This window comes from Cyprinodon tularosa, unplaced genomic scaffold (genome assembly GCF_016077235.1).
Source record: "Cyprinodon tularosa strain WSP-4 unplaced genomic scaffold, ASM1607723v1 ctg527, whole genome shotgun sequence".
NCBI classification, from domain to species: domain Eukaryota; kingdom Metazoa; phylum Chordata; class Actinopteri; order Cyprinodontiformes; family Cyprinodontidae; genus Cyprinodon; species Cyprinodon tularosa.
In genome coordinates this window covers 20,948-42,317 of record NW_024039260.1, presented here as the reverse complement: position 1 = coordinate 42,317, position 21,370 = coordinate 20,948, and the positions used below count along the sequence as shown (strand labels likewise).

The 21,370-nt window shown below is 41.1% G+C and overlaps 2 protein-coding genes across 4 annotated transcripts; one reads left to right on the top strand and one right to left on the bottom strand.

Moving 5' to 3' along the window:
* Positions 1–9,028: 9,028 nt before the first annotated feature.
* On the bottom strand, positions 9,029–12,317 carry LOC119795933 (heat shock 70 kDa protein 1-like). 2 transcript variants are annotated; one of them, XM_038304186.1, is made up of 3 exons: positions 12,156–12,317; positions 9,848–11,825; positions 9,029–9,258 (listed from the first exon to the last, which is right to left on the bottom strand). In XM_038304186.1, exon 2 carries the CDS (start codon positions 11,800–11,802, stop codon positions 9,889–9,891), a length of 1,914 nt encoding a protein of 637 aa, XP_038160114.1. In that variant the 5' UTR covers positions 11,803–11,825; positions 12,156–12,317; the 3' UTR covers positions 9,029–9,258; positions 9,848–9,888. The 2 variants fall into 2 exon arrangements, with proteins under 2 accessions (XP_038160114.1, XP_038160113.1); XM_038304185.1 differs by lacking the exon at positions 9,029–9,258 and having other exon boundaries at positions 9,710–11,825.
* Positions 12,318–16,482: 4,165 nt separating this feature from the next.
* LOC119795932 (heat shock 70 kDa protein 1) lies at positions 16,483–19,100 on the top strand. 2 transcript variants are annotated; one of them, XM_038304183.1, is made up of 2 exons: positions 16,483–16,643; positions 16,972–19,100. In XM_038304183.1, the coding sequence occupies exon 2, from the start codon at positions 16,995–16,997 to the stop codon at positions 18,906–18,908; it is 1,914 nt and encodes a 637-aa protein (XP_038160111.1). In that variant the 5' UTR covers positions 16,483–16,643; positions 16,972–16,994; the 3' UTR covers positions 18,909–19,100. The 2 variants fall into 2 exon arrangements, with proteins under 2 accessions (XP_038160111.1, XP_038160112.1); XM_038304184.1 differs by having other exon boundaries at positions 16,540–16,643; positions 16,963–19,100.
* Positions 19,101–21,370: the final 2,270 nt, after the last annotated feature.

Sequence of the window (21,370 nt, the reverse complement as noted above, 5' to 3'; positions counted from 1 at the left end):
CCAAAAGGGCGAAAAGAAGGCTGTGTTTGTCGGCTGCATAACAAGGAGCATTTGAATCCGAACATTCTGTTACGCTGCGTTGTGCATAACCGCCCAACGAATGTTCCCTTCGGAGGAAGCAGTCGCTGGATCCAAACACAGCCAGTAGAACAGACACCAGAGGCTGCAGACACACACTTTGCTCAACTATGGAACTTATGAACAGATTTTAAGGAAATGTTTACCAGAGGTGCACCTCATGCCAGGGAAGATTTGAATAAAATTTGATAATGATCAAGATCGTGTGCGAATTTTAGCTATTTATGGAGCAACATTCGCTGCTTGGCGGAGCTTTACGCTCTGATTGCTCTTTATTTGTGAAACACTTGTTTAAAAATTGCCTTTGCTGTCATGAAACGAGGACAGAAGGACCCAGTATTCAAGGAGAGACAGTCAGTAGGCAAGTTCAAAACGTTTATTTAATGAAGAGCAAAACTAAAAGGGGAGCTGCTAGGATCTGTGGCACCTGGCAACTGCAGGTGGGGGACTGGGCACCGCCCAATCTCAGACACTCTGTTAGAGGGAGAAACACAGGTAAGTGACTAAGATCATCTGACAGAAGATGATTATCTGAGTTGGTTACTTACCTGGTTTAAAAGTCCAGTCCAAGAATGTCCCCAGTGCTGCAGTCCCAGAGGTCTTACAGGCAGCCGATCCTGGTCAGGGATCCAGAACAGAAAGAACAGGCAGGATCCAGGCCTCCAGGCCATGTAGAGCTCCGAGGCAGGTTCAGAGTCCAGCAGAGTCCGGAAGCGTGACCAGGTGGTCATGCACAGGAGCAGACAGGATAAGGTGCAGACAGGGAGTCTAGGTGGAAGAGGGTAGCCGAGACAGGACGTGGAACCAGAACTTGATGCAGGACCTTTAAAATGGTCCCCTCCCTGGAGCCAGGCTTACTAAGATAAAAACTGAACCTCCCCACGTATAGAGCCAAAAACCCAGAGGACTCAGCAGGGGAAGAACAGTGGACGAGCAGGAGACGAGACAGACACAAAACCCTCCTTCCACTGGCCACCAGGATCCAAGACAAGAACCTTGGCATCAACATAACAGGCTAACAGAAAAACAAATAATGATCTGGCCCCGAATACTCAGGCTGAACAGAATATAAACCAAAGGAAACAGGTGAGAGGAATAAATGATAGTTGAAGCAGGGAGGGGAAATGACAGGTGAAAGAAATATCCAATTAAGGGAGAGCAAACAGGCCAGATCATGACATTTACTTCTGACATAGTAAACACTTTTTTATGTTTTGTTGATTTCATTTAAATTTAAGAGATTTTTTGTTGTTCTGTGAAGAGGTCACACATCACCACCCTGTCTGAAGAGGTCCTGTTTAAACCAGAACAAAAAAACCTACAAAGACGCCATAACTGTATTAATATTCTCCACATAGTATCACATAAAACTTTCTATTTTCTGATATATTTTAAAATGTGTTTTCTTATTAATCCTTGTCTCTCTTTTACAGTGGAGTTGTGTTGTTTTTTTCTCTTTGTTATTATCACTGGTTAGCCAGATCTTTGCTCCACTGTTGTGCTGGCATCCATAAAAAAAAAAAAAAAAAAAAAAAAAAAAAAAAACTGCAGTGATTTATTCACAATCAGGGACCACATTTAAAAAAGAAACAAACACATGTATATTTCCATTTTATCTGCTTCCCTCAGACACAAAGCATTAGTCACAGCTTAGTCACTAGTAATAAAATGTTATTGCAGCAATACTTGTGTGCAGGACTTCTTGTTTGGTGATTCATTTCTAACTGAGGCAATCCTAACAGCAAGTTGGTGTGATTTGATTAATCACACCCTAGTTTCAAGCAAACAAAATAGCTGGACATTAACATGCAAAAGAAGCCTGGACAAAACAAGAAATGATATAAAGTAAGACATGCAAATTTATACATAGTGATGTTAGAGAAAAGAAAAGCTTAAAGTACCTTGTGAAAATATTCAAACACTTTCACTGTTTCACACTTGATTTGGCTTTATTTGGATAAAAGACTAAAAAAAAAGTAGCATAGATGTTTGATGTTGAACTTAAATCCCACATAGTTCAGTATTTTATCCCAAGGAACAAAAACCTGAGCATTTCATTCTGACACTTTTGGTATGCACCAGATACCAAACATGGATAAAAAAGGGCCTGCAAAGAAGTACAAACTCCAAAACAGACAAATGCAACAGAAAAAGGCTGCAAAAAAAGAGAAGAAAAAGTAAGTTAAAGCAAAAACGTACAACCAGCAAAACACATGTTTGGAAAAGTGCAGCAAATACTAGCAAAAAACAGCAAGTTAAACACAAAAACAGAAGGCTGTAAATTTGCTCCACCAATTGGGTTTTCAGTGACCAAACGAACCGAACAAATTTGAATGTTTGTGTTCTGGAGTTGCCATCATTTATTGCTTTCCCAGTTTGCTTGTGCTGCGTTTTGCACCTGTTTGATACTTCTGGCAAAAATCCAGTTTTATCAACTGCCGTTGGAGGTCACGAGAGTAGTAAACAGAGCCCACATGTGTATAACTTGATCTTGGTGTAAGTCCAGCTTTGTTTGTTAATGGGTATTTTTGAACAAGCAGAACACAGAGATGAGAGGCAAGTTTGAGGCAGATTGGGTCATAAAACCATAAGCTAAGCTTTATCTGTCACACATGGACAACTGACCCTGCACCTGATATAAGATGGTGAATATGATGGCCAAAAGCATCACTCCTGGATGAGGGTCATTCTTCTGCCCCGACATTCATTTATTCATCCAGTGACAGTTAAAAATCTTTATTTGCTTATTGATTGGTTTAAAAACATTTGCTCTAATTGTTAGCACGCTCAGTTAGGTCATTTCTGTGCAATCCTCTTAATTCAGTTTTTTGGTTTGATCATTATGAAATCGTTTGTCTGATCTTTTTTCCCCCATAAGTCATAGTTTTGCCCTCACCAAGATGGCAGCCAGGGCTCAGAGAACCTGAACAAGAGCTGATAGGAATGCGCCACCAGCTCCTGATAGAGCAGGGGTTTTCTTTGGTTTCTTCACTTTTCATCTTTTTGTGTTTGATTTATGACTTGGTATTTAAAATTTTAAGTGTTTCGATTTCCTTCTTTGCTTTAATTTAATTTAACAAATTTAACTGTAATGTGTTGTTACAGTTAGAATGTTGAATCGTTTTGTTACCCCTACTGTAATAGTCTGATCAGCCAGCGTGTAAATCCTTATGTGTTATTTCTTTTTATAGGTCAGTTGTTTTGTTTGTGCAGATGTGTGGTCTGTTCACATTGTTGCCTGAGTTAAATTCTGTTTCTTAAATTTCTTGTATAAGCAGCCTTTTTTTGGGGGAACAAATTTTTTGGGGGGGGTTCTAATAAAAGCCCTGATTTTCTAGCAATTCCTGTGACTCTTCGTGTCTTTTGCCTTGGTCCTTTAAAGCAAGGGAATTATCAGTCAGAGGAGCGTCCGTGGTAAATCTAGACTCTAGCGCAGGCATCCCCAAAGTCAGTCCGCGAGGGCCGCTGTCCTGCAGGTTTTAGAAGTTTCCTTGCACCACCACAGCAATTAAATGCCTTCCAGCAGTCTAAGCCTATAGCAGCATAGCTATAGAGATAGCTCAGTCATGCAGAAAATGTAATTAAGATTCTGTGGTTTGATATTAAAAGATACTCTCTGTATAGTCTGAGTTTTTTGCAAAGAAAGATGGTCAGAAAAATACATTTCTACGCTGGTAGAGGCAAACCTGGGAAGTGTTGACTCAGGGGGAGGAATACTACTGCATGCCGCACCTTTCAGGTTCATTTGTAGAACTATCAAAGGTATCTTTCTCCTCCATTATACAAATATACACTACTTTGTGTGGGTTTTTAAAATGTATTTTATATTTGTCATATGACAGAACAGATAAAAGACCAAGCGGCTTTGTTACCTTCAAAATGGGTACACCATTTTAGACTGTGAAATGAAGTATCTTTGCTGCTTTTATTGTCAGTGATTTTATCGTGATGGCAAAGAAACCAATAAAGAGTAAGTTGTCAAACTTTTTTGGGATTGCATACAGGCATCAAATACAGAGGAATTCCCCACGTGTTTGACTGAGTCCTCAGTGCTCTCATGTGATATTTTTAGTTCAAATCTGTGGAGGATTTTTAGGCTGGACAGACATCTTAATTACAAAGTTGGCCTCAAACCTACAGTAGAAACACACACAGATAATTTGCTAGTTGGCTAAAAGAAGCTCAGGGAGTAATAGCCAGGCCTCTGTCCCTGCTTTAAGGTCAGCTTTGAAGAGTTTAAACTTCATTTCTAAATATAACCATTTGGTTAGGATCCTACTTTCTATCATACGCAGAGCTGGCCTGATTGCATGAAAAATGTGATGTAATGGAATAAAATTTCACTCACTTTTGATTATATTCGGTAGATGTTTTTAATGAAACTCAGTAAGTTCATGTTCTGAGCTTTCTTTTATTTGGTAAGACCACAATGTTTGGGATAAAACCAGCATTAATAAGTATTTCTGATCTTGAAGCCCATTGCAGAGCAGCTCTGTGGGATTCTGCGTTGTTGTGTTTTCATTAATGTTGTTGTGCATTTGTTAATGTTGTAGTGTTTTGCACCTCAGGGCCACCGTAGTGATCTTCCGTACCACTGTCTTACACTATGTCTGGAGATGCCTCTGACTGGAGTTACTCTGAACTGAATTAAACTTTTATCAATTCCCTGCATCTAACCCATCGCCTTTGGGGAGCAGTGGGCTGCCATTGTGCAGCGCCCGAGGGTTAAGGGTCTTGCTGAGAGACCCAGAGCGGCAGAGTGGGTTTCGAACTCACAACCTCAGGTTTCCAAGCCCTAACCACTAGGCCACCACTCACTCCCCTGTTGGTGTTTAACAATCGGATGAAAAGCGAAGTCACTGTTTTTCACAATGTTCTTCTTTTAATAAAGAATTATTCGTTGCAAAATCCTCTCCAGAGGTTCTAGAACAGAGCCAGCCCTCTTTATCAGCTTGTTGAGCTTCTTTAAATCTTTTTTTTTTTCTGATGCTGTTAATCCAGCATATGACGGCAGAAGAGATCACACTCTCCACAGTAGACAGTAGATATGTAGCCTTTGCTGCAAACACAAAATGGCCTAATCTCCCTTAGGAAGTCCAGTCTGCTCTGTCCCTTCTTGTAGATGGCTTCTCGTTTGCGTATAGCCTACATACCTTTTTATTTCAGGTGAACAGCAAGGTATTTATACTCATCCACCACCTCCACTTCTTCTCCCATGATGTTTACAGGGTATCACTCCCTTTGTTTTGTTCACATTTAGAATCAGATGATGGTTTTCTTGCCATGCAACAAAGTGGTTCACCAGCTGCATGTACTCAGCTTCATGGCTCAGGCTGTCTGCACCATCAACACCAAGTCATCTTCTATGTAAGTGCAAACCTACTTGGCAATTAACTTGATTTGTTTCTGATTCTTGTTCAGGTTATCCTGAGCTAGTTATACTGTTGCAGGCTATTGTTGATACCGCCACCTGAGTCTTCTGGGCAGAAGGACATAATCCTCACAGTGCTGGCAGTCTTGTCTAAATGGCATGGAGTCTTTTTTAGCAAGTTTATGATATACTATAATATTTGGTACCATCAATTCCGACTCCGTTTAATAAACAAACTGTAGCGGGTCCTGATAGCTGCTTGTTTGTTTGTTGAGGTGAACCAACAGAAGTCTCTCTAGGACATTTATGATGTGGGGCAACAGGTCTATAGTCACTGAGGACTGTTGGCTGAGTTTTCTTTGGTACTGGAACAAGGCAGGTGGTCCGCAGACAGGAGGCCTCTGATTGGTCACATCTACATCAGCTCTACAGTATGTATATTTCCTGTTTGGTACCTTACTGGCTTTTTTTGTTAGGATGACCGCCATTCTGGAAAACGACTCGTGAAGATGGACGAAGAGCGAGGTGCGCGAGAACGATGGGACCCTTTTTCACCCTCATGTCCCTTCGCTGTAGCATAAATTTGCCCTTTGTGTTTTTCCACTTCCTCTTGTGTTGTGGCATGGAGTAACATAGAGCAGACCACGCTTCAAAATTGGGCATAAATTAAAAATATCTTCATCATACCTGCAACAAGCTCCCTGCGACACACTGCTGCAGGAGTATAACCAGCCTTTAAGGTTGAAGAGGTGCTGAAATATCCCACTGAGCTGCTCTGGACTCTGGGTCTGACACCATCAGGACCTGGTGACTTATCACGATTCAGTCTGTCCAGTTGTCTTGTCACTTGGCTTTTAGAAAGAAACAGGTGGAAGGTGGAGGGAGAGAATCATCTTCTGATTTGGCTGAGAACAAACTCATAGAAGTAGGATCCTCCATTGCAGAGGTGGAAGATTAAACATTTGAAGTGTAACCAGAGGTGTCAATTAACAAAGTACAAATACTTCGTTACCTTACTTAAGTAGAAATCTTGGCTAGCTATACTTTACTGGAGTAATTATTTTTCAGACCATTTTTTTTTACATCTGCTCCTTAAATATTTGTGCAATTATCTCTACTTTCTCCTCCATATATTTTAAAAATACACTCGTTAGTTTTGTTTAATTGAAGCTCATTTATATTATGGCCTGTTGGTATAAGAATATAAAATCCATCAAAGTATATGTTTTATCCAGACATTTAATTTCTTTGTGGTTCTTCACCACATACCAAAATAACCGTTTTTCAAGATGAAGCAAAGTTGGCATTAGAAAATTATGTATAAGAAAGTTCTCATCCAAAATTATAGAACAATGTTCCATTAATAAGATATGTAGTAAAGTTTCTGTCCTTAACATTTTTTCCTGCATTACTTTTACTTTTATACTCTATAAGTAGTTTTAAAAATGGTATTTTTACACTTTTACTTGAGTAAAAAGCTTAAATTGAGACTAACTTCTAAAAAAAAGTGTTTCCAACTGTAGAATTTATTCTTCTACTTGAGTTGAAAAAGGCTCAATACATTTAGACCTCTTGGTGTAAGAGAAGCTTTGGGTGAAAGCAGGGCAGGATGTTCATGTACAGTCCTGCTCACCATTATTGGCACCCCTTCATGTTTTGCATAGCTGAGTGAATATCTTCAGAAATAAATGGAAATGTTCAAAATTATATCAGCAAGATCTTTCAATTTAAGGTCCAAAATAATTTAAGAAAGACAGTTACCATTTCAACACAAATATTTTAATTCCAAAAGACAAAACAGAAAACCAGCATGTGCACTAATATTGACACCCCTCCCTAATATTTGGTTGCAATATTTGGTTGGCAGCAATGATAGCCTCCAAACATTTCTTATACCGTATTTTCACGACCATAAGGCGCACCGGACTAAAAGGCGCACTCTCAGTTATGTGTCCCATTTCTGTATTTAACACACACATAAGGCGCACCGCACCATAGGGCGCACCGCACATTTTGAGGAAAAAAAAAGACGTTTAAGTGCGCCTTATAGTCGTGAAAATACGGTATTCATCTATAAGCTTCTTGCTCTTCTCAGGTGGCATTTTCTGCCACTCTTCTTTTGCAATTTGCTCAAGCACTTGTACATTTGCAGGGTTCCTTTCTCCGATGGCAGATTTAGGCTCTACCTAAAGATTTTCAATGAGATTGAGATCAGGACTCATTGCTGGCCATTTTAAAACAGTCATTTTTTTCCCTTTCAACCATGCCTGCATGCTTTTGGAGGGGTGCTTGCTGGAAGACCCAGGATCTTTGCCTCAAACCAAGCTTTCTTACACTGGGCAAGACATGTTTTCTTGATAATCTTCTGATTTCATGATGCCTGTGATACGGTCAAGGCATCCAGTACCAGATGCCGCAAAGCAGCCCCACAGCATTATAAATCCTCCACCATGCTTGAATGTTGGTATGGTGTTCTTTTCTTTAAAGGCTTCATTGCGCCGTCTGTAAACATACTGTTGGTGTGAATTACCAAAAAGCTCCACTTTTGTTTCATCTGTCAATAAAATGTTGTCCCAGAAGGCTTGAGGTTTGTCCAGGTTCTCATTTGCGAAGACCAATCGTTCCTTTCAATGTCTTTTCTTTAGGAAATATTCCATCATATGTACTTAAAATTCAGGGGTGCCAATAATGGTGAGCAGGACTGTAACTGTGGAAAGGAGAGAAGGATGCTGAGCTTATTTCTGAACTTAACATGTTGAGGAATGTGTTCAGTTCTTTTACTTTACCCAAACTTCCGTTTTCTGATCATCCTTCTGTCTACAGCCTGTGATTTTCTTTATCCCTTTTGAAAAATATTAAAGTAGAGGTTTTACTGCACCACATTTCTTCCTTTTATTTAAGAAATATTCTTCTACATATTTTCTGCTCCTACTTGAGTCAAATGTCTGCCTACTCTGTCCACTGTCTCTAACTGAAGTATTCAAAGATAAATTAAAAACACAATAAACAGTAGATCTTGTCAGTGGAAGTTTTCTTCCCTGTCCTAACATATATGTAATTCTCACTCTGAGGATCGATATCTTAAGTTGTATGCTGAAAATATAAATTCTTCTGTTTTATTCTGAAAACATGCCATTTATTGGTATTTTGTTAATACATTTTCACTTTTTAAAATACCAGAACTTCCAAATAAAATCTGACAGCATCTTTACTAAATATTAAATACATCTAATCTCAACTTAAAGAGCATTTTGGAAATTACATATTTACTTTCAAGTTTTTCGTAGATCAATAATTTTTCACTGTTAAGTAATTTCATGTATAAGGAGGACTACTTTTAGTTGAGTCCAATTTTTGGTTCTTGAATCCCTTCTGGTTTCAACGAGAGGTTGTTCACTGCCCCCTAGCGGCCAAAGAAGGTTTTGCTTTCACACTAACATGTTTCAAATCAAGATGATTTCTCTGGAAAAACTTTTACTTCAACCCTCAAAAATCATTCATTTTTTTAGGTGATGCCTACATTTACATTTGGCGGTATTACAAAAGGTTTTATAGCAATAAACAGACCAGAGTCTCATATTTTCTTTTTTCATCTTTATTAATGTCCAGCATTTTACAGATGAAAACATTCAGATGTCAAATATTTAGAAACATCAAAATACTTCAACGATAAAAAGGTTGCACCATTCTTTCCATGAGTGGTATTAGTTGTAAAAAAAAAAAAAAAATGTAGGTAGGCAACCTTAAACAGAGCTGAGATATTTACAAGGGGGACATGGAAACAACCAAGTGTTTAGTCTGAATAGAACCTGTAAACAGTCCAGGAGATGAGTCCACATGAAGGGCTCACTTCACTCCAACGTGTTTCAGATCAGGGTTATCTCTGGATAAACTTTTACAAGGTTAATGCAGCAATCCCACTGTTAAGTTAACTACCTTTTACCATCCATTTTAACACATCTGCAACAGTTTGACTATCAATAAAAAAAAAAAATCAATCATATGTCTTGACTAAGACCTCCTGAAAGAAAACTTTTGGCTATTCAGTGTGTAAACTTTTTTTGAAAAAGCTCATCTAATGTGAAGCTTATGAGATTAAACTAGTAATAATCCAAGGTTTTACAGCAATAAACAGACCAGAGTCTCATACTTTCTTTTTTTCATCTTTATTAATGTCCAGCATTTTACAGATGAAAACATTCAGACGTCAAGTATTTAAAAACATCAAAATACTTTAGTGTTAAAAAAGTCCCACCATTCTTTCCATGAGAGGTTTTATTTATAAACAATTTAAGTCAGAAAACCTTAAACAGAGCTGAGATATTTACCAGGAGGACATGGAAACAACCATGTGTTTAGTCTGAAAAGAGTCCAAGGTTCTGACAGGTCCAGTAGAACCTGTAAACGGTCCAGGAGATGAGTCCACATGAAGGGCCCCTTCAGTCCACCTCTTCAATAGTGGGCCCCTGGTTGTGGGCTCCTGCCTCCTGTCTACAGGTACCAGTGGGCATCCCTCCCTGATACAGCTTGCTGATGATGGGGTTGCAGACCTTCTCCAGCTCTCTCTGCTGGTGTTGGTACTCGTCTTTGTCGGCCAGCTGGTTGTTCTCCAGCCAGCTGATGGTCTCTTTACACTTGTCTATCACCTTCTTCTTGTCCTCCTCGCTGATTTTGCCCTTCAAGCTCTCGTCCTCCACGCTGCTCTTCATGCTGAAAGCGTAGGACTCCAAGGAGTTCTTGGCAGCTATTTTGTCTTTCTGCAGCTCATCCTCAGCTTTGTACTTTTCAGCGTCCTGCACCATCCTCTCGATCTCCTCTTTGCTCAGTCGGCCCTTATCGTTGGTGATGGTGATCTTGTTCTCTTTGCCAGTGCTCTTGTCCACCGCAGACACGTTCAGAATGCCGTTGGCGTCGATGTCAAAGGTCACTTCGATCTGCGGAACGCCTCTTGGAGCGGGTGGGATTCCCGTCAGCTCAAACCTTCCCAGCAGGTTGTTGTCCTTGGTCATGGCTCTCTCCCCTTCGTAGACCTGGATCAGGACCCCGGGCTGGTTGTCAGAGTAGGTGCTGAACACTTGAGTCTGTTTGGTGGGGATGGTGGTGTTCCGTTTGATCAGGGCCGTCATCACTCCTCCAGCCGTCTCGATCCCCAGGGACAGAGGAGCCACGTCCAGCAGCAGCAGGTCCTGAACGTTCCCAGAAGTGTCTCCCATCAGGATGGCAGCCTGGACGGCGGCGCCGTAAGCCACCGCCTCGTCCGGGTTGATGCTCTTGTTCAGCTCTCGGCCGTTGAAAAAGTCCTGCAGCAGTTTCTGGATCTTGGGGATTCGGGTGGAGCCTCCAACCAGAACCACATCGTGGATCTGGCCCTTGTCCATCTTGGCGTCCCTCAGAGCTTTCTCCACGGGCTCCAAGGTTCCCCTGAACAGGTCGGAGCACAGCTCCTCAAAGCGAGCTCTGGTGATGGAGGTGTAGAAGTCAATGCCCTCAAACAGAGAGTCGATCTCGATGCTGGCCTGGGAGCTGGAGGACAGCGTCCTCTTGGCTCTCTCACAAGCTGTGCGCAGCCTCCTCAAGGCTCTCTTGTTCTGGCTGATGTCCTTCTTGTGTTTCCTCTTGAACTCCTCCACAAAGTGGTTGACCATGCGGTTGTCAAAGTCCTCTCCTCCCAGGTGGGTGTCTCCGGCCGTGGCCTTCACCTCAAAGATGCCGTCCTCGATGGTGAGGATGGACACGTCGAAGGTGCCTCCGCCCAGGTCGAAGATCAGGACGTTTCTCTCTCCTGACTTGCCTTTATCCAGACCGTACGCGATGGCGGCCGCCGTGGGCTCGTTGATGATTCTCAGGACGTTGAGTCCCGCAATGACGCCTGCGTCTTTAGTGGCCTGTCGCTGGGAGTCGTTGAAGTAGGCGGGAACCGTGATGACGGCATTGGACACCTTGTGGCCAAGGTAGGCTTCTGCAATCTCCTTCATCTTCACCAGGACCATGGAGGAGATCTCCTCTGGAAAGAATGCTTTGTTCTCCCCTTTGTACTCCACTTGGATTTTGGGCCTTCCTCCTTCTGAAAACACCTTAAAGGGCCAGTGCTTCATATCAGCCTGGACCACCGCATCGTCAAACTTTCTTCCAATCAGCCTCTTGGCGTCAAACACTGTGTTGCTTGGGTTCAGAGCCACCTGGTTCTTGGCCGCGTCCCCGATCAGCCTCTCAGTGTCAGTGAAGGCCACATAGCTGGGGGTGGTCCTTTTGCCCTGGTCATTGGCAATGATTTCTACTTTTCCATGCTGGAACACCCCCACACAGGAGTATGTGGTGCCCAGGTCGATGCCGATGGCTGTGTTTTTAGACATCTTGGCTCAGTTTTCTTTCAGTCCTAAAAAAGCAAAGGAACAAGGAAAGAGACAGAGGAATAAAGTGAATAGGAGATATTTCTATCCACTTAGAAAACGCTTTCAATTTCATATTATTTTATCACTTTATAACACTTATTTCCAGAATAAAACAGGTGTTGTAATGCTGCATAAAGAGCCTTAGAGATGTTTACTAGAATATTTGGTTCTACAAATCTGTTCATCTCTCTTTATCTACATTCTTAAAAGTCTGTTTCTGTCTTTTTATTTAATAATGGGATCATTCATATAGTTATTGCTGTAAAAACAAACAAGAAAAGTGTGAAGCAGCAGATGATGAAAGGAGAACTTACTGTAGTTCAGTGCTTCCTCTGCAGAAAAGCTTCTAGGTGCTTCTCCTCTTGTGGAGCTCTCCTGAAGTCCTCTGAAGGTCTGTTTGTCTCTGACTGCCTCAGTCTCAGCCTCACAGCTATTTAAAGCCTTTCACTCACTTCTAGCTGCTTCTCCAGAGTTCGTCCAATCAGAGCGCAGCAAGGAGCAAGCGCCGTGACGTCACCGCTGGAACTTTCTACCAGCCTCTAGTCGGTCCGAGAAAATGTCAGAAAGTTACAGAAAATAGCGATAAAATCAGAACATCAGACCAATCTGACAGAGCAGAAACCATGGAGCCAATATTCTATTAACAATATCAGCTTGTTGATTCAATAGAATGAATAAATTTATCTGAAAACCGGAGCTTTGTTCATTCTCTCCTGTAATAATTAAATAAACGTGTCAGTCTGGAAGAAGCTTCCTGAGGACGGAGCAGCTGCAGTTCTGTGCTCCATCAGCCTGAAAATATACTTCTGAATTAGAAAGCTTGTTAAAATTGGTTATTTTATTATTATTTAAATTGTTTATATTAGATAAACATGCCTGGATGAGTAGATTGGGTAAAATGTGTCTTTTTATGCTTCTGGGCGTTTGTGAAAATGTCTTAGAAGCAGAACTGACGTATCTGGGCTTTCTGGTGGACAGTTTCTGTCCCTGAAGTCCTCTGAGGACAGCTGTCTCCAGGAACAGGGAGCAGCCTCAGAGGCTGAACGCAGTTCTTTGCTGAACTGAGACGGTCCAGTCTGCCATGGTCTCCATGGTTACGCCGGATACTTCCGGTCCATCCAGCAGGTGATTTAGTTTTAGAAAAGGCTTCAACAGGTAAAAATATTTTTCTGTAGCTTTGTGACTCTAAGAAAATCAGCTAAAATATGAAGCTCTGGTTGTTACTGGAGGCTGATGAGAAAGAAATGGATCTGGTTCTGATGGTGTCATAGTGATATGGGTCACATCAGGTGTGCAGAGCCTCATCATCAGGACATCAATAAACGATCATTTTCATTAAATGAGTCCAAATAAAAACCAGCTTCAGGAAACTGAGCAGAGAAAATGGGTCTAGTTTTTCCAGAGAAATTATCATGTTGAAAATAAAAACCTTATTTTGCCGCTAGGGGGCAGTGAATAGCCTCTTATTGAAGCCAGAGGTAATTAGAGAACCAAAAAGTAACTCAAATAAAAGTAGTTCTACTTCAACATTAAGTCACTAAAAGTAAAATTAATTCATCTTTGGAAAATTTTTTAAAAAGTATTCAGCAAAAGGATCTTCAATTTCAGATTATTTTATGTATGTAAGGTTTAGAAGTGAGGCAGTCAGAATTTATTTGCAATTTCTGGTATTTAAAAAAATAATAATTACATAAATAATACCAGCAATTACATGTTTTCAGAATGAAAAAGAAGAAATACTCTTCCAGATTGATATTATTAACCTAAAACTCAAAATATAAATCCTCACAGTAAGTATTGTATATATGTTAGGACAGGGAAGAGAGCTTCCACTGACAATAGCTACTGTTTATTGTATTTTTAATTGATCTCTGAATACCTCAGTTACAGCAGTGGACAGAGTAGGCAGACATTTGACTCAAGTAGGAGTAGAGATACTTTATAAAAATATTACTCACATTTAAAGAACTATGGTGCATAAAACCTCTCCTAGAAATATTTTGTCTCTTCAAAATACTGTAACTTCGTCAAAGTAATTAGTAACTACTTAACTCTGTTAGAATCGGATCTTTTGAGTAATTAATTATATATCATTTAGAGGTATGAAGAGTACCCAAACATTGCACTTCAGTAAGAGTAGCACCACTATAGCATAGTTTTACTAAAGTAAAAGTACAAAATAGCCAACCAATTGAGTAATGAAATAAAAATAAGAAAATATTTTTTAAATGTTTTTTTATGTTTCAATCATAACATCTGATTAATATTTGGATATAATTGAATAAAGCATCTAAAAATACAGTCATTTAAAACGTCTGATGCTTCAATCATTAAAGTACAAAAATATTCAAAATATAAATAAGAATCTAAATAACCTTTTCAGCAATAGGAACCATTTTATTTGTTAATTTATATCCATCCATCCATTTTCTTACACGCTTATCCCAAGTGGGTTTGCGAGGGAACTGCGTTCAGCCTCTGAGGCTGCTCCCTGTTCCTGGAGACAGCTGTCCTCAGAGGACTTCAGGGACAGAAACTGTCCACCAGAAAGCCCAGATACGTCAGTTCTGCTTCTAAGACATTTTCACAAACGTCCAGAAGCATAAAAAGACACATTTTACCCAATCTACTCATCCAGGCATGTTTATCCAACATAAACAATTTAAATAACAATAAAATAGTTACTAATTACTTTGACGAAGTTACATTTCCTTCAGCAGTATTTTGAAGAGACAAAATATTTCTAGGAGAGGTTTTCTGCACCATAGTTCTTTAAATGTGAGTAATATTTTTTATAAAGTATCTCTACTCCTACTTGAGTCAAATGTCTGCCTACTCTGTCCACTGCTGTAACTGAGGTATTCAGAGATCAATTAAAAATATAATAAACAGTAGCTATTGTCAGTGGAAGCTCTCTTCCCTGTCCTAACATATATACAATACTTACTGTGAGGATTTATATTTTGAGTTTTAGGTTAATAATATCAATCTGGGAGAGTATTTCTTCATTTTCATTCTGAAAACATGTAATTGCTGGTATTATTTATGTAATTATTATTTTTTTTTAATACCAGAAATTGCAAACTTTTGGTTCTCTAATTACCTCTGGCTTCACTGAGAGGCTTTTCACTGCCCCCTAGTGGTAAAATAAGGTTTTGCTTTCAACATGATAATTTCTCTGGAAAAACTAGACCCATTTTCTCTGCTCAGTTTCCTGAAGCTGGTTTTTATTTGGACTCATTTAATGAAAATGATCGTTTATTGGTGTCCTGATGATGAGGCTCTGCACACCTGATGTGACCCATATCACTATGACACCATCAGAACCAGATCCATTTCTTTCTCATCAGCCTCCAGTAACAACCAGAGCTTCATATTTTAGCGATTTTCTTAGAGTCACAAAGATACAGAAAAATCTTTTTACCTGTTGAAGCCTTTTCTAAAACACCTGCTGGATGGACCAGAAGTATCCGGCGTAACCATGGAGACCATGGCAGACTGGACCGTCTCAGTTCAGCAAAGAACTGCGTTCAGCCTCTGAGGCTGCTCCCTGTTCCTGGAGACAGCTGTCCTCAGAGGACTTCAGGGACAGAAACTGTCCACCAGAAAGCCCAGATACGTCAGTTCTGCTTCTAAGACATTTTCACAAACGCCCAGAAGCATAAAAAGACACATTTTACCCAATCTACTCATCCAGGCATGTTTATCTAATATAAACAATTTAAATAATAATAAAATAACCAATTTAAACAAGCTTTCTAATTCAGAAGTATATTTTCAGGCTGATGGAGCACAGAACTGCAGCTGCTCCGTCCTCAGGAAGCTTCTTCCAGACTGACACGTTTATTTAATTATTACAGGAGAGAATGAACAAAGCTCCGGTTTTCAGATAAATTTATTCATTCTATTGAATCAACAAGCTGATATTGTTAATAGAATATTGGCTCCATGGTTTCTGCTCTGTCAGCTTGGTCTGATGTTCTGTGTAACTCCTCTCAAAGCACGACGACAAGACGTAGGTTTTCTTTAACGGGTTTATTCCACCAGGCAATCTTGTAAAGCCTCCCAAAAACCGTGAAAACTAAATAAACACAATACACAATATCAGAATGAAGTTAGTTAAAACGCTAACACGAACCAAACCTTACAGAAATGAATAAAATAAATTACAAACAAACAAACCTTGTTGGCTGCGTGCGTGAACAGAGAGAAATTAAGTCCTTGGTGACTTGAGTCCTTGTGGTCATCAGTCCTGAGTTGAGTGTAAATGTTCGTATTTAAAACTTTAATGACAGCTGATCTTCTGTTGCCGATTCCTTGGTGGGCTAATGTCTCTCTGAAGTTTAACTGGCAACTGTTAGTCGTTACTAGGATGTTGTGGCAACAGTTAACTGGCAACGTTAGTCGTTACTAGGGTGATCGTGAACACGGTAAGTATATAAGCAATAACCAAATAAAAATAATTATAAAAATAACAAACCCTTTAGATGAAACGCTTAAAAAATGCTTGCAACTGTTACATTCTGATTTTATCGCTATTTTCTGTAACTTTCTGACATTTTCTCGAACGGACCAGAGGCTGGTAGAAAGTTCCAGCAGTGACGTCACGGCTCATTGCTCCTTGCTGCGCTCTGATTGGACGAACTCTGGAGAAGCAGCTAGAAGTGAGTGAAAGGCTTTAAATAGCTGTGAGGCTGAGACTGAGGCAGTCAGAGACAAACAGACCTTCAGAGGACTTCAGGAGAGCTCCACAAGAGGAGAAGCACCTAGAAGCTTTTCTGCAGAGGAATCACTGAACTACAGTAAGTTCTCCTTTCATCATCTGCTGCTTCACACTTTTTTTCTTTGTTTTAACAGCAATAACTAAATGAATGATCTCGTTATTAAATAAAAAGACAGAAACAGACTTTTAAGAATGTAGATAAAGAGAGATGAACAGATTTGTAGAACCAAATATTCTAGTAAGCATCTCTAAGGCTATTTATGCAGCATTAAAACACCTTTTATTCTGGAAATAAGTGTTATAAAGTGATAAAATAATGTGAAATTGAAAGCGTTTTCTAAGTGGATAGAAATATCTCCTATTCACTTTATTACTCTGTCTCTTTCCTTGTTCCTTTGCTTTTTTAGGACTGAAAGAAAACTGAGCCAAGATGTCTAAAAACACAGCCATCGGCATCGACCTGGGCACCACATACTCCTGTGTGGGGGTGTTCCAGCATGGAAAAGTAGAAATCATTGCCAATGACCAGGGCAACAGGACCACCCCCAGCTATGTGGCCTTCACTGACACTGAGAGGCTGATCGGGGACGCGGCCAAGAACCAGGTGGCTCTGAACCCAAGCAACACAGTGTTTGACGCCAAGAGGCTGATTGGAAGAAAGTTTGATGATGCGGTGGTCCAGGCTGATATGAAGCACTGGCCCTTTAAGGTGTTTTCAGAAGGAGGAAGGCCCAAAATCCAAGTGGAGTACAAAGGGGAGAACAAAGCATTCTTTCCAGAGGAGATCTCCTCCATGGTCCTGGTGAAGATGAAGGAGATTGCAGAAGCCTACCTTGGCCACAAGGTGTCCAATGCCGTCATCACGGTTCCCGCCTACTTCAACGACTCCCAGCGACAGGCCACTAAAGACGCAGGCGTCATTGCGGGACTCAACGTCCTGAGAATCATCAACGAGCCCACGGCGGCCGCCATCGCGTACGGTCTGGATAAAGGCAAGTCAGGAGAGAGAAACGTCCTGATCTTCGACCTGGGCGGAGGCACCTTCGACGTGTCCATCCTCACCATCGAGGACGGCATCTTTGAGGTGAAGGCCACGGCCGGAGACACCCACCTGGGAGGAGAGGACTTTGACAACCGCATGGTCAACCATTTTGTGGAGGAGTTCAAGAGGAAACACAAGAAGGACATCAGCCAGAACAAGAGAGCCTTGAGGAGGTTGCGCACAGCTTGTGAGAGAGCCAAGAGGACACTGTCCTCCAGCTCCCAGGCCAGCATCGAGATCGACTCTCTGTTTGAGGGCATTGACTTCTACACCTCCATCACCAGAGCTCGCTTTGAGGAGCTGTGCTCCGACCTGTTCAGGGGAACCTTGGAGCCCGTGGAGAAAGCTCTGAGGGACGCCAAGATGGACAAGGGCCAGATCCACGATGTGGTCCTGGTTGGAGGCTCCACCCGAATCCCCAAGATCCAGAAACTGCTGCAGGACTTTTTCAACGGCCGAGAGCTGAACAAGAGCATCAACCCGGACGAGGCGGTGGCTTACGGCGCCGCCGTCCAGGCTGCCATCCTGATGGGAGACACTTCTGGGAACGTTCAGGACCTGCTGCTGCTGGACGTGGCTCCTCTGTCCCTGGGGATCGAGACGGCTGGAGGAGTGATGACGGCCCTGATCAAACGGAACACCACCATCCCCACCAAACAGACTCAAGTGTTCAGCACCTACTCTGACAACCAGCCCGGGGTCCTGATCCAGGTCTACGAAGGAGAGAGAGCCATGACCAAGGACAACAACCTGCTGGGAAGGTTTGAGCTGACGGGAATCCCACCCGCTCCAAGAGGCGTTCCGCAGATCGAAGTGACCTTTGACATCGACGCCAACGGCATTCTGAACGTGTCTGCGGTGGACAAGAGCACTGGCAAAGAGAACAAGATCACCATCACCAACGATAAGGGCCGACTGAGCAAAGAGGAGATCGAGAGGATGGTGCAGGATGCTGAGAAGTACAAAGCTGAGGATGAGCTGCAGAGAGACAAAATAGCTGCCAAGAACTCCTTGGAGTCCTACGCTTTCAGCATGAAGAGCAGCGTGGAGGACGAGAGCTTGAAGGGCAAAATCAGCGAGGAGGACAAGAAGAAGGTGATAGACAAGTGTAAAGAGACCATCAGCTGGCTGGAGAACAACCAGCTGGCCGACAAAGACGAGTACCAACACCAGCAGAGAGAGCTGGAGAAGGTCTGCAACCCCATCATCAGCAAGCTGTATCAGGGAGGGATGCCCACTGGTACCTGTAGACAGGAGGCAGGAGCCCACAACCAGGGGCCCACTATTGAAGAGGTGGACTGAAGGGGCCCTTCATGTGGACTCATCTCCTGGACCGTTTACAGGTTCTACTGGACCTGTCAGAACCTTGGACTCTTTTCAGACTAAACACATGGTTGTTTCCATGTCCTCCTGGTAAATATCTCAGCTCTGTTTAAGGTTGTCTAACTTAAATTGTTTATAAATAAAACCTCTCATGGAAAGAATGGTGCGACTTTTTTAACACAGAAGTATTTTGATGTTTTTAAATACTTGACGTCTGAATGTTTTCATCTGTAAAATGCTGGACATTAATAAAGATGAAAAAAAGAAAGTATGAGACTCTGGTCTGTTTATTGCTGTAAAACCTTGGATTATTACTAGTTTAATCTCATAAGCTTCACATTAGATGAGCTTTTTCAAAAAAAGTTTACACACTCTGAATAGCCAAAAGTTTTCTTTCAGGAGGTCTTAGTCAAGACATATGATTGATTTTTTTTTTTTTTTATTGATAGTCAAACTGTTGCAGATGTGTTAAAATGGATGGTAAAAGGTAGTTAACTTAACAGTGGGATTGCTGTATTAACCTTGTAAAAGTTTATCCAGAGATACCCCTGATCTGAAACACGTTGGAGTGAAAACAGAACCTCCTCTGGCCGCTAGGGGGCAGTGAACAGCCTCTCAGTGAAATCAGAGGTGGGTAGAGAAGCAAAGCAGGGACTCAAGAAAAAGTAGTTCTACTTCAACATTTAATTATTAAAAATAAAAATTATTAATCTAGGAAACACTTGAGATTAAAATTGTATTTAACATTATGTCAGAATAAAACTTTCTCCAAAAAACTACTTTTCCCAAATATATATATATTTTCGACATTAAACTCGTCAAATCTATCATCACAGTGATAAGTGGATGTAAGGACAGCGAAGAGTAACAATATCTATTATTTAGTGAATTTTTGCCTGATCTCTGAGTAGCTCAGCTACTGACAGTGACAGGATAGGCTAACATTTGAGTCAAACAGAAGTAGAAATATGTTAAAATATTATTCAAATTAATGGAACGGTTTGGGTTCCAAGCTGCATTCATAGTGGAGTGGCAGCCTAGTGGTTAGGGCATAGGGCTTTGTATCCTGAGATTGTGAGTTAGATCCCCCACTCCCACAGACTGCCACTCTGGGTCCCTGAGCAAGACCCTTAACCTCACACTGCTCCCCGGGCGCCTCACAATGGCAGCTCACTGCTCCCCAAGGGGATGGGTTAAATGCAGAGAAGTAATTTCCCTCTGGGATTATTAGAGTATATCAAAAAAAAAAAAAAAAAAAAATCATTCAGATCAGGGTAGGAGTTTTGAGAGTGCCTTAATTCAGCAGCTCTGTAACCTGTATGGGGTTAAAAAGACATGCACTACCCTTTACCACCCTGCTTCCTGTCTTCCACAAGTACTTTTCTGTTACAACACTACCCCTAATCAGAGCACAGGCAAGTCTCCTTTTTTCATATGTGTGGTCTTGAACCTATTTTTATTATTATTATTATTATTATTTTTTTAATAAATCTTTGTTTGCTAAAAAAAATCAACATAACCCTACTAAGTGTTTGTTTTTTTTCCATCTCAGATTTATAATGTAACACCTCTTGCCTATTATCCTGTGACAAAAACCCCTGTTGATTATTTGTGAGTTCTCCTTTTAATCAAGCTGAATTTTAGAAACTTTCCCATCTCTGCAATATTCCAATTAAAGAAACTGTTAATTACTTAGGAATAACATTAAACAAAAACAGAACACTACAGGTGCTGGTCATAAAATTAGAATATCATGAAAAAGTAGATTGATTTCAGTAATTCCATTTAAAAAGTGAAACTTGTATATTATATTCATACATTACATACAAACTCATATATTTCAGATGTTTATTTTGTTTAATTTTGATGATTACAAATGACAACAAATGAAAATCTCAAATTCATCATATCAGAAAATTAGAATATTGTGAAAAGGTTCAAAATTGATGGCCCCTGGTGCCACACTCTAATCAGCTAATTAACTCAAACCACCTGCAAAAGCCTTTAAATGGTCTTTCAGTCTAGTTCTATAGGCTACACAATCATGGGGAAGACTGCTGACTTGACAGTTGTCCAAAAGACGACCATCGACACCTTGCACAAGGAGGGCAAGACACAAAAGGTCATCGCTAAAGAGGCTGGCTGTTCACAGAGCTCAGTGTCCAAGCACATTAATAGAGAGGCGAAGGGAAGGAAAAGATGTGGTCGAAAAAAGTGTACAAGCAAGAGAGATAACCGCACCCTGGAGAGGATTGTGAAACAAAACCCATTCAAAAATGTGGGGGAGATTCACAAAGAGTGGACTGCAGCTGGAGTGAGTGCTTCAAGAACCACCACACACAGACGTATGAAAGACATGGGTTTCTGCTGTCGCATTCCTTGTGTCAAGCCACTCTTGAACCACAGACAGCGTCAGAAGCGTCTTGCCTGGGCTAAAGAGA